This window comes from Erythrolamprus reginae, chromosome Z (assembly GCF_031021105.1).
Source record: "Erythrolamprus reginae isolate rEryReg1 chromosome Z, rEryReg1.hap1, whole genome shotgun sequence".
Taxonomy (NCBI): Eukaryota; Metazoa; Chordata; class Lepidosauria; order Squamata; family Dipsadidae; genus Erythrolamprus; species Erythrolamprus reginae.
Window position 1 is genome coordinate 75,224,965 of NC_091963.1, and position 12,750 is coordinate 75,237,714.

Consider the following 12,750-nt stretch of genomic DNA (forward strand, 5'->3'; position numbering starts at 1 on the left):
CTAGAAAAACAAATAAAAACAATATAAACTGAAAGATACAAGCAACATGGTTATAGTAGTAAGTGAGAAGAGAAATATATTTGTAAGGAAGAGTAACAGTCTTAGTAAATTATTTGATAGTGTTGTCGGAATTAGTTGTTAAGCAGAATGATGACATTCAGGAAAAAAAACCTGTCCTTGTGTCTAGTTCTGGTGTGCAATGCCCTATAGCATTGTTTTGAGGATAGAAGTTGAAACAATTTATGTCCAGGATGTGAGAGGTCTGTAGATGTTTTCACGACCCTCTTTTTGACTCGTGCAGTATACAGATCCTCAATGGAATTCAAGTTGGTAGTAATTGTTTTTTCTGCAGTTCTAAATTATCTGTTGAAATCAGTGTCGATCTTGTTTGGTTGCAGAGCCAAACCAGTCAGTCATAGAGGTGCAGATCACAGATTCAATGATTCCTCTGCAGAACTAAATCCTAGCTCTTTGGGCAGTTTGAGCTTTCTGAGTCAGCACAGAAAGAACATTCTTTGCTGTGCTTTTTTGATGCCATTTTTGATGTTAGGTGTCCATTTTAAGTCTTGAGATATGATAGAACTTAGAAACATGAAGGACTGTGTTGATACTGTGTTGTCTAGTATTGTAAGAGGTGGTAGTACGTTATGCTCTGCTATGCTATTCCAGTTACTTAAAGTAATTGTAAAATGTGAAAGCATTTGGATGTTTAAAGAAGATTAACTGTACCTGCAATCACCCACGACTGGGAAAGGGGATGCATAATTAGCCGTCTGATTCGTGCTCTAGAAGGATGGGAATGGCTGGAAATTGGTAACTGGAATCTCATATCCCAACATGCCATGGTTCCACTGCTTGTACCTTTCAAAGAAAAATGTAAACAGATCAGTAACATAATGCATTTTAAGCAATGTCTTCCAAGCTCTAGCACATATGATGCCCATATGAAGTTTAAAGACACATTTTATTTTTTATTATTTATTTATACTTGTTTATATTATTTGCAAAGAAAATTAGACCATGAATAGTCCTAAATTTATTTCAAATATGGATAGAAATTTCAACCATTAACCATGGTAGTTGTAAGCCAAGGTACCCATGTAACCAGACTTGATTTGATGCCCATTTTTATGGCAGTTATTAAAAATAACTGGGGTGTTGATCTTACCTTACTCTTCTCGTAGGGTGGAGCCAACCTTCAAGAATCCGATGACACTGACTCTTTGGCCAATAAGAACTAAGTCTGTCAAATTGTATTTCTTTGTCCTCCTGCCTTAATTTCCCCTCTTTGACGAAAAACAATAGACAGGTTTAGCGTGCAGCTCCCAAGGTCAAAAGAAGTAGAAGAAAACAATTTCATATCCCTAAGCCCAGGGCAGACTAACTGTGGGCGGGATTGGAGGTTAGTGCCACCCTATGAGAAAAGGCCTATCAGGTAAGACCAATGCACCTTTGCCATAGTGGGTGGAGCTAACCTCCCAGAATGGGACATAACAAAGCAGTCTGTCCATGGGAGAGATAGGTCTGGCTGGCTTCCACAGTCTGTTGAAGAACTGTTTGGAACAGAATGAAGGGAGAATACTCTCCTGAGTTCTGTGGAACATGGTGTTGACCTTTGGTAAGAATGTGGGGTTCAGTCTCAGACCCACTTTATCTGGATGGAATTGGCAGAGATCCTGTCTGATCAAAAGTGCTGCCATCTCTGAGATATGTTGAGCTAATTCAAGACCAAGCTACAAAGAATAAATTGGAATCATTTTATAATATGTAAATAAATATATTGCACTTGAGTTAAAATGCTATATACAAAATATGCCCCCATTTTGGTGGAGGGGTATGAATGTTGTCGGGTGGCAGGCACTAAGAACCCTAGACACATTGTTATATGTTGTATTGTTATTGTTAAAAATCAATAAAAGCATATTATATATAGCATATTATGTATATATATATATATATATACATCAGCTCAACATATCTCTTTACGTGTGTGTGTGTGTGTGTGTGTGATTTTCACGGGCACAGGTATGAAGATTTTAATAGTGAGGTTGCTGTGGATATTAGCGAGGCCCCCCAGGTAGAGGATGGGGGGATGTTCCAAAGGGAACTTGTTGTAAGAGAGGTACATGGTGTTACCAAACCATCAGGAGCAGTTAGTGGAAATAAAAAAAGGATGCATTTTCTTGTGGGTGACTCGACTGTTAAGGGTGTTGATTTGGAACAGAGTAAGGATGCGGTGAGCGTGATAAAGTGTCTCCCAGGGGCCACTGCCAGTAGGGACAGGAGGCGGATTACAAATATTGTGAAGGCTGTAAGTAAAGATAATAATGTTGATTTGGCACAAATGGTTTGTCCCAGAGAAATGTTAATCGAGTAAAAAGATATTTCCAATGTCTTAGTGTGGAGCTGGGCAGAATAACTGATTCAACTGATCAAAATCAACTGATTTTTCTCAGAGGTATTACTGGTTTGTGGTCAGGAGGATAAAACACCTTGTATTGCGGAGTTTAATGAGTGGTTAAGGCAGTGGTGTAAAGCTGAAGTTTTTGGATATGTTATTCATGATGTTAGTAGGTGGTCTAATAGGGAGTTGTTTGAGAGGAATGGTTTGCATCCATCATACAGAGGTACCTAGGTGCTTGGTGAGGAGTTCAGGACTTTTTTGGACAGGCATTTAAACTAGGTAAAGGGGACAGAGATGTAACCGATGTGGATGATTTCTGTCCCCTGACAACAAGGATAAATCAGTTTGTTGAAATTTATGAAAGGGGAGCTGTAAATGAAATAGATGTAGTTGTTGATGATAAGGGGCAAACTAATAATGAAAATAATGTTCTTCGGGTAATGTGCACAAATGCTGGAAGCTTGAGCAACAAGCTCTGTGAGTTAATGGCCATAATATCTAGAGATAATTTGGATCTGGTTGCCATAACTGAGACATGGTTTAAGGACTTCAATGATAGGGAAATATCCATACCAGGATATACATTGTATAGAAAGGATAGAGTAGAGAGAAGGGGAGGTGGAGTAGCCATTTATGTTAAGGAAAGTCTAAAAGCAACACTAATTCAAAATACATGTAAAGAGCTGGAGACTCTCTGGGTTTGATTGCAAATTAAAGAGGGTTCTGTCATTAAATTTGGGGTGATCTATAGGCCTCTAGGGCAATCTGAGGATTATGACAAGAAGATGGTGGATGAAATTACCCAAATGGCAGTAAAGGGAGATATTGTGATTATGGGTGATTTCAACATGCCTGATGTTGACTGGAATATCCCTAGTGTCCTTACATGCAAAAGTAAGAATATAATAGAGGCCCTTACAGGACCAGGTCTGGCACAGCTGGTTAAGATACCAACTAGAGGGGAGAATATTCTAGATTTAGTTTTTACAAATGGGAACCAGGTTTCAGAGGTTAAGGTGGGAGAAAACCTAGCTTGCAGTGACCACCTATGTTTGTGGTTTGATGTAAAAACTGATTGTGAGCAATCCTATACTTCAACCAAAGTATTGGATTTCAGGATTGTTTATTTATATGTATGTTTATATGTTTATTAGATTTGTATGCCGCCCCTCTCTGCAGACTCGGGGTGGCTCACAACAATAATAAGACAATGTACAAAGAACAAATCTAATGTTTTTAAAATATCTAAAAACCCATTATTTAAAAAACATACAACACAAGCATACCATACATAAAAATATATAGGCCTGGGGGAGATGTCTCAATTCCCCCATGCCTCACGGCAGAGGTGGGTTTTAAGGAGTTTGCAAAAGACAAGGAGGGTGGGGGCAATCCTAATCTCCAGGGGGAGCTGGTTCCAGAGGGTTGGGGCCGCCACAGAGATGGCTCTTCCCCTGGGTCCCACTAGACAACTCTGGAGAGTTGTCCCAGAGAAGATCAACTCTATGGGTCCGATGCCATGAAGGACTTTATAGGTCATAACCAACACTTTGAATTGTGACCGGAAACTGATCGGCAACCAATGCAGACTGCAGAGCGTTGGTGTAACATGGGCATACCTAGGGAAGCCAATAATTGCTCTCACAACTGCTTTTTGCACAATCTGAAGTTTCTGAACACTCTTAAAAGGTACCCCCATGTAGAGAGCGTTACAGTAGTCGAACCTTCGAGGTGATGAGGGCATGAGTGACTGAGCAGCGACTCCGGGTCCAGATAAGGCTGCAACTGGTGCACCAGGCAAACCTGGGCAAATGCCCCCATTGCCACAGCTGAAAGATGGTTCTCTAATGTAAGCTGTGGATTGAGGATCATGTTGCGGACACTCTCTGGGGGTGGTGGTCAATAATTATCCCCCCCCCCAGGTGATGGACGGACAGATGCAATTGTCCTTGGGAGGCAAAACCCACAGCCACTCCATCTTATCAGGGTTGAGCTTGAGTCTGCTGACACCAATCTAGACCCTAACAGTCTCCAGGCACTGGCACATCACTTCCACTGCTTCACTGATGGGACATGGGGTGGAGATGTACAGCTGGTATCATCAGCGTACTGATGATACCTCACCCCATGCCCCTGGATGATCTTACCCAGGGGTTTCATGTAGATATTAAATAGCAAGGGGGAGATATAGCAGGGAGAAGCCTAGAGGTCAACCTCTGACCCTCCACTAACACCGACTGTGACCAACTAGAGGGGTAGGAGGAGAACCACTGAAGAACAAGTGCATTATTTTAAATTTGGAAACATTAAACTGCAGTTTTCATTGCTTTGACCTCTTTTTTAGTAAAGCTAAATCATTTGCCATATTACAGGCGCCTCCGGGAATATCAACCCTATTGTACATTTTAGAGTCATTGGCAAATAGGCAAACCTTCCCTACCAAACCTTCCCCTATGTCACTCACAAAGATATTAAAAAGAATAGGACCCAGAACAGACCCTTGTGGCACACCACTTGTAACCAGGCTCTGCTCAGAATACTCGCCATTAACAACACCCCTGTGTTATCTATGCTTCAGCCAACTGCAAATCCACTGAACTATCCAGGGATTAAGTCCAATCTTCACTAATTTATCAACTCTTTATGTGGAACCATATCAAAGGCTTTGCTGAAGTCCAGATAGGCAATATCCATGGCACTACCTTCATCCAACACCTTTGTGAAATAGTCAAAGAAATCAATGAGATTAGTATGACATGATTTGCCCTCAGTAAACCCATGATGGTTTGGGTCCAATATGTTATTGGTTTATAGGTGCTGTTTTATCCTCTTTTTGAGTAGAGTCTCCATTATTTAACTATAACTGATGTCAAGCTAACTGGCCTGTAGTTACTAGCTTCTTCTCTACTGCCCTTCTTGTGGATAGGCACAACACTGGCCATTCTCCAATCATCAGGAACATCTCCTGTTAAAAGGGATTGGTTAAACAAATCAGTCAGGGGGGCAGCAATCACATATGTGAGTTCTTTAAGAACTCTGGGGTAGATGCCATCAGGACCCATTGCCTTTAATCGTTCCAATTCTTCTAAGACATCAGCCTCTGAGATCACTGGAGCTGAATCCGTACAGCTGGAAGCAATGATATATCCACCCATAGTATTATATTGTAAGCTGCCTTCTAAGAAAACTGAACAGAAGTAGCTATTCAAATGGTCAGCGACCTCCTTATTCCCATCAATGTATGTATTATCTCCAGTACTAAGCTTTGTGATGCTGCAGTTTTTCTTCTTCCTATCACTAATATATCTGAAAAAGGTTTTATCCCCCTTCTTCACAGATTTGGCAATTTCTTCCTCTTTTGAGGCTTTAGCAACATATATTATATAGATTGCTTAAAGGATTTAAATGATTGGTTTCCTCTCTGACCTCTGTTAATTCTGCTTCTGATACCCCTATCTGATTGGGATCCGGAGCAAGAGGTATCCTGACTTGTGGTTCTTAGTATGGTATAGCTCTGATCGGGTTGGCAAAAGGATCGCCAAAAGACAGGGTTGAATTTGGATGTTGCTTTCTTGATGGTAGGCCCAAGAATCTTCCTCTTATCTGTGGTTTCCATAAGCAGAGGATCTAGAAGTTCTCCGAAAAAACCTTTGCGTTAGAGAAGGCCTATGGCTAATTGCCACTTTCATCGTATGCCTGCTTGCCAGGGTTTGAGCCAATGGAGCCTTCTGGCCACAGTAGAGGCCGTGATGGATTTGGCAGAGAAACATGATGCTTGTAGCATGGCTGGCACCATATACTGGGCCAAAGCAAATATCTTGTTAAGCTCCAGTTGGCCCCTAAGGTCATCCAGAGGAATGCAATGTTGGATCTTTTGGAACCAGATTACCATGACTCTGTGAAAAAGGAGGCTGACGAGGTCTGCTTGATGGCTTTTCCTTAACTGCGCCAGCCGGCAATCCTTGACCTTCATTACTTCCTCGGCCTCACCTGGCATGGCTGCTGCCGAATGAAGTTATTTGATTGGCTCATCTACACTGGGTAAGGAGATGAGATCCTCAAAAGAGAAAACTACTTTAAAAAATTGTTGAAAAATTGGATGAAGGTGCTGGGCCTGCTGCTGGAGAAGACTACTGTTTCAGGAGTGCATCTTGGAAAAGATGAAGCATGGGGATAACATCAATATCCTGTTGTTCTTCCGAAAAGAATGGGCAAGTGTCTTGCTCTTTATTGTTGGAAGTTGTCTTTTTGGACTCCTCCTGAGTCTGGAAATTTGGCCTTGTGGAGGAGGGACTTAGGTGCGGTGGAAAAATGGAAGAGAAAACTGATGTCTTGGGAGGGACATCCTCATCCTCTGACAGACCTTGGAATAGATCATCCTTCGGGAGAGAATCATCTCTCTCTTCCTCCTCCTCCACATCATCTGAAGAGGAATCTCCAGGAGACTCGGGCTCAGGCACACACCTTCTAAAGGAAGACACTGGAGGCGGTCTGTGACTTCTAGAGGTAGTGGCAGAAGAGATAGATGAAAAATTGATAGATTTGTCACGCTGAGGATTGACAGCCTCCAAAGACATTAAGAAACATCCAGTAGTTAGATAGTTAACTCTGTCTTTTAGAGATGTAGACGTATTTTCAGCCGCTCCAGGCTAAATTTATTTTTTCTATTTTTTATAATAAAAGTTTGGTTCGTTTTAATATGTATGCTTGTGCTTTAATATCCATTGACCTCCGGAAAACCTTACTTCAGTTCTAGCGAACTAAGTACTCTGCTGGTAAGATTTTCTGATCCAACATGGTACCGAGAGTTTGGTTCCTTATTAAAGCAACAACAGCTTACATACCATAAGCACACTGGCTGTTTCCCCGATGCCAGCTAAAAGGAAGAAAAATCCTTTAACTCAGAGTTACATCGATGCAATTTCCGACGGACAGCTAGCTGCCCTTAAAGACCTCATTCGTACTACGGAAGAGAAAAGGAATTTCATCATGTCTCAGCAGCGTATGCTGGAATCCTCTGATGCTGACGACTCTCAACAAACCGTAAGTCACTCTTACATGATTGAGAAGGGGAACGGAGATGAAGTTAAAACAGTCCTTGGGGTCCCCATAGACACTACTTCTACTCAGCCGAGTGATGAAGAGGTAGAAGAGGAAACTCTAACTCCCTCCCAAACTCAAAGCCTCCAGTCATCAACTTTGCCTTTTAAAGCTACTGCTAAGACAAAGCACACTGATGATCAGGTTTCTCTGACTTCTATTCGAATTAAGGGAACCGCCTTGAATCTAGAAAGAATTGAGGAAATTATTGGAAAGCTTGAGAATGAAATTCGGAGTTTAGAGTTATTCTGTATTCACCTTGATAATCTACCTTGTGGCAAAAATGTTGAGCAGCAAGATTCTTATTTTTGTTACCTGCAACAAGTAACTGAGTCAAGAAAAGAGTTAAGGGAATTAAAGAAATTGCAGTTTAAATTGTTAACTGAAAAGATGGAGTGTGTTTTTCTGGCAAATCCTATGCATGCCCAATCCAAACAAGCTGATAGTGAGGGAATTTCTTTGTCCTATCCAGCCGATGGCAGTCATGCGCAACAGAGTCAAACCACCCACTCAATTTCAATGGATGACCCACTTAACACTGGGCACGCCTCAATAATCTCCCATTTCTCCCCTGCTGCCACGTCACAAAGAGAAGCCTTTCCTTTACAAACTAAAAGAGAAAGGGGGGTTGAATTCCCCACAGCAGTTGGAAGAGAAAGGAGGGAGGATTCCCTCACAGAAGTTGCAAGACAAAGGGGGGGTATTTTACCCACCGCAGCAAGTTACGCAACAGCGGCCACTAGTGGATGGTATGCCCACAAAGCTAAGGCATTTCCTGAAACTAGAACAAGTGAGTTTTTTCATCCTTTTGATGCTAAACCAAGTTTCTCACAAGCTTTTCAGGCTGCACAAATGCAAAGGGACCTACCTTCTCAAATTCCAGGAACCTCAGCTTCACAACAGAGACCTCCAGTCCAGAATCTCCAGATGCCAACCCAGCTTCCTCAACCTTCAGCTTTGCCAGTGGGTGTTGTGGCTCAACCACAACAGCCGCAAGCAGCTATGCCAGCTGCATCTACAAGGCAAGCTATCACCTCATCAATCCTGAAAGGTGAGTTCATGTTGAAAATGAATGGGCAGAACTATAACATTTGGCTTCACAGGATAAGATTGCTCCTACTGGCTCATCAGATCGATCAGATTGCTCTGAATCCTCCAGTAAGGCGCTGGACTGAAGAAGAAAGAGAAGCTGACATTAAAGCAACACTTCTCATTCTTATGAGTATAGACTCACAATTATCAACCAGGTATTCACCTGACATTACTTCTGCTGAGCTGTTAGTCACTAGATGACATGTTCAGGCCAATTTCAGAAGAAGGCAACTTCATTCTGCTATCCAAATTTCATAGTATTAAACTTCCTACTGGGAATGAACTTGCTCCACACTTATCCAACATGCTATCAATGCATAAAGATTTGGAGGAGAGAGGATATCACATGGACTTTACTCAAGTCAATGCTGCTATCATAAATTCTCTTGGCCCTGAATGGAGGGAAGCCATTTACAAGTTTAATATTTACCCATTGGCCCAAAAGACAACACAGAGACTCTGTAACATGCTAACTGAAGAAGAACAGTTGCTGCACACTAACTTTAGGCCAATGTCAGCAACGTACAAACCTAGCTTGGCCAAGAGCGGTCAACAGAAAACCAGTACACCGAGATACTCACGCCAGAAGCAACCCAAGAAGGATGACACTCGTAAGTCTGCCGATTTGCAAAGTGTTCAATCTGGCGAGTCTGATTCTCCCACATATCCAACTCAACCCAAGGGAGCACAGAAGAAAGGATCCCGAGGAAAGAGTTCTGGGACTGCAAAGACAACTCCCAAAGACTCCAAAGGTGAGAAACATGCTTATGTTAGCACTCTCCTCCTCAAAGCTGTTCCTGACAAGAGTCCACTCTACGACATACGTCATTTATGGACCCTAGACAACGGAGCAGCGGTGCACATCGCATACCAGAAGGAATCCTTCACTGAGCTACACCAGACAGATGTCAAAGAGGTGATCAGAGTTGCAGAATGCCTCTGCAAAGTGGAAGGAGAAGGAAAAGTCTACGTCAAAGAACTGGACTGCCATATCTCAAGTGTTTTCTACGTTCCAAGTGCCAAGAACAACATTCTTAGAGTGTATCGCCTGAGAGAAGAATTAGAGACTGTAGTAACCCATGACCTTTCAGAGACTTACATTACCAAGAATGGCAAAATTCTTGCTACTGCCATTCCCATTAGAGGTGTTTTTTATTTAAAACCTAAACCTCCAACCAAGGGTGATGTAAGTATAAAAGTTCCAGTGGGCGAAAGCACAGGTCCAGAGAGACAACCTGGTGCAACCATAGGTTCAGAGGCTCCTAAGGCCAATGAAATCTCCGAGGTTCCTAATACTGTTACAAATGTTAAACATGTATTAACAAACAAATCTTTTCATTCCAGGTGTATTCAGAGATGGCACCGTCGTTTGGGGCATGCTTCTTACCCCGTTTTAGCAAAGATGCCTGAGTTTGTTGATGGTTTCAAAATTGATGGGGCTTGCAAAGTTCATCTTGACTGTAAAGTTTGTAACACAGCAAAATCTAGGGCAGCTCCTATACCTAAGTTTTTTCTTAGATTGTCTACACGCATTTTTTAATTGGTCCACACTGACGTGTCTGATGCGAACACTTGTCGTTCCCCTATGCAGACTGATTTTTACAGGTTAACCCGAGAAGAACATCCTGAATTTGACAACCAAACGCTGTATCGGTCAGTGATTGGATCGCTATTGTACATCAGCAGTTGGACAAGACCTGACATTTCACTGAGTGTGAATCTACTGTCCAGATACGTTGGAAAAGCAACCACGTTCCACTGGTCTTGCATAAAGAGACTGTTGAGATACAAGAAGCTTACTAAGAACATGAAGTTGTTCCTTGAGCCGAAACATGATAAGTACCCTGAAGTGATTTGTTATGCAGATGCTGACTGGGCAGGTGATGTAGAAACACGAAAAAGTACTTCTGGTTACATACTGTTCTTAAATGGTTGTCCTATCTTTTGGAAAGTTAGGAAACAGAAGTTTATTTCTTGCTCTTCAACTGAGGCTGAATATGCATGTGTTTCTGATTGTTGTAATGCATTAACCTGTGTTTCTGCTCTCATTGATAGTATTTGGGAATGTCCAAAGAAACCAATTGTTGTTACTTCCGGGTGGGAGCCCGATCGCGCCGGAGGAGCGGAGGCTGAGCTCCGGCACCGCTGTCCTCCTTTCCAGCCTGCAGGACGCGGTTTCGCGTTGTGCCGACTCCGGAGGGGTCGGCACAGGACAGGGGGTCTCCTGGACACCCTGGGACGGATTGCCACGGTCCCGGGGGTTAGGGATAGCCCCGCAGCTGTGGATATGGAGAGCTGCGCCCAGGCGGCTGCCTGGTCGCAGCCATAGCGATCGCCGAAAGCGGAAGGTCAAAAAATAGAAGAAGAAGTCTACAAAAAAATAGATCAGCAGATAAAGGAGACTTACAGCACCACACGAGATTCTCTTGGTATCATCACAAGTTTGGGAAAAAGAAGATTTTTAACCCTAAGGTGAATACAGTAAAAGAAGAAAACTGTAAGTGATATCCATCCGCGGAGGAGAAGATCAGCCGGAACTACTTGCCTTTGTTACAACTGAGTATAACTTTCACTTTTTTTTTTGCTACTTTAAGATTACAGTGTGGTGTGTCTACTTTCCCTTTTCTTCCTATATTTTTTCTTGTTACAATTTTGAAATATAACTTTTTCTCTTCTAAAACTAAAGTTTGACTTGGAAATCATGGAGTGAATGAAGTAAAATATATTAATCAATTGAGCATTGTAGAACTAATGAACTGAACTAATTCAATTTACGTTTTTTTTCAATGGAATTTTTCTGAAGCTATAAATATTTTAAATGAATTTTGGAGTATACATCTTATTTTTCTATTTTTAAAACTTTTGATATTATCTTTATTCTATTATAAATCTTTCCTTGGACTTGCTGGGACTATTTTTTGTGTGATTTTAGAGGCGTAAGGATATATTTTGTATTTTTACTTTTTTTACTCCTCGTTGTTCTCTCTCTTTTTAAATATATAATATAGAAACTTGGACTATCTCATTGGTATTTGAATTTAGAAATTACTCTGGACATTGATTTTGGACCTATTTTTCTCTTTTTTCCCTTTTTCTCTGGATAATTTTATTAGAGCATAAGTTAGGCCTACTGTTTTTTTTTGGGACTCATTAGAAATTTTTGAACCCTTTTTCCTTTAGAGTTTTTGATATATCTTTCTTTTCTAACAAAAAGTCTGTTTATTAATTGGATTAATTTTTATTTTATTTTATTTTTTTATTTTATTTTATTTTTACATTCCTACACATATAAGTATATTTTTTAAATAATTTTAAATATATTTTTCTATATTTTTTAAAACAATATAAAATATTTTCTTCTCCTCTCTCTTTTTTGTCTTCTTAAAAGAAATTATTTCTAGGTATTGTTTTTACTTTCTATTTACCTTTCTTTGAAGAAATCCTCTGTATCTTTCTTTCCTTTTACTTTTCTCCCTTTTTCTTCTCCTCTTTTTCTCTTCCCCTTTTTTTTCTTTTATATTTTTTCTTTTTCTTTTTTTTTTATTATTAAATAGATATGTGCTAGAATATTGGTTTCTTCCTTTCCCCTACCTGACCCCCATTTAAGGAATTTAGGAACTCACCAAAATATTTTTTTCTTTCCCTACCTTTACCCCTTTACTTTCTTTTTCTTTTTTACTTTCCTTTTAATTAAACCCAACAATTAATTACAGCATTAATTGAATTAAATCAATATATTTAATCTTTCTTTTTCCCTTTTACTGCCTCATTTTTCTATTAAGATACATAAGATCCAGATTAAAATATTTTTTTAACATAAAATAAATAACAGTAAATTTTGGATTATGAAAGGTTCCCACAGGGCACAGAGTGTGACTTCAGTGACTACAATAACAACGCGAAAACAACCAACTACTCCTGCTCCAACTTCAACACCCAGGACTTCTCCAACTTCATCACCGTTACAACAAACGACCATACCCACAATGTTAGCCAAAGAGAAAGAAAAAGACAAGCTTACGATGGACCCTGGTCTTCAGATTATCCAAGAAGCATTAGCTGATATCAAGGCATTACAAACCGAGGCAAAAACTCAAAGCAACACAGACAAAGAGGAAATGAAACCTACTTACAGGAACTGAGGCAAGAGATGA

At 40.6% G+C, this 12,750-nt stretch overlaps 1 protein-coding gene across 9 annotated transcripts in view; it reads right to left on the reverse strand.

Annotated features, from left to right (window-relative positions):
- PIK3R4 (phosphoinositide-3-kinase regulatory subunit 4) overlaps positions 1 to 12,750 on the reverse strand; it is a 238,925-nt gene that overhangs the window by 80,973 nt on the left and 145,202 nt on the right. For all 9 annotated transcript variants that reach the window (XR_011556735.1, XR_011556734.1, XR_011556736.1 and 6 more), the window contains one exon: positions 730 to 861. Coding sequence is in view for 5 of the 9 variants with exons in the window: in XM_070726344.1 (XP_070582445.1) it covers positions 730 to 861 (132 nt within the window). In the remaining 4 variants the exon portion in view is untranslated. The remainder of the gene's footprint in view (positions 1 to 729; positions 862 to 12,750) is intronic.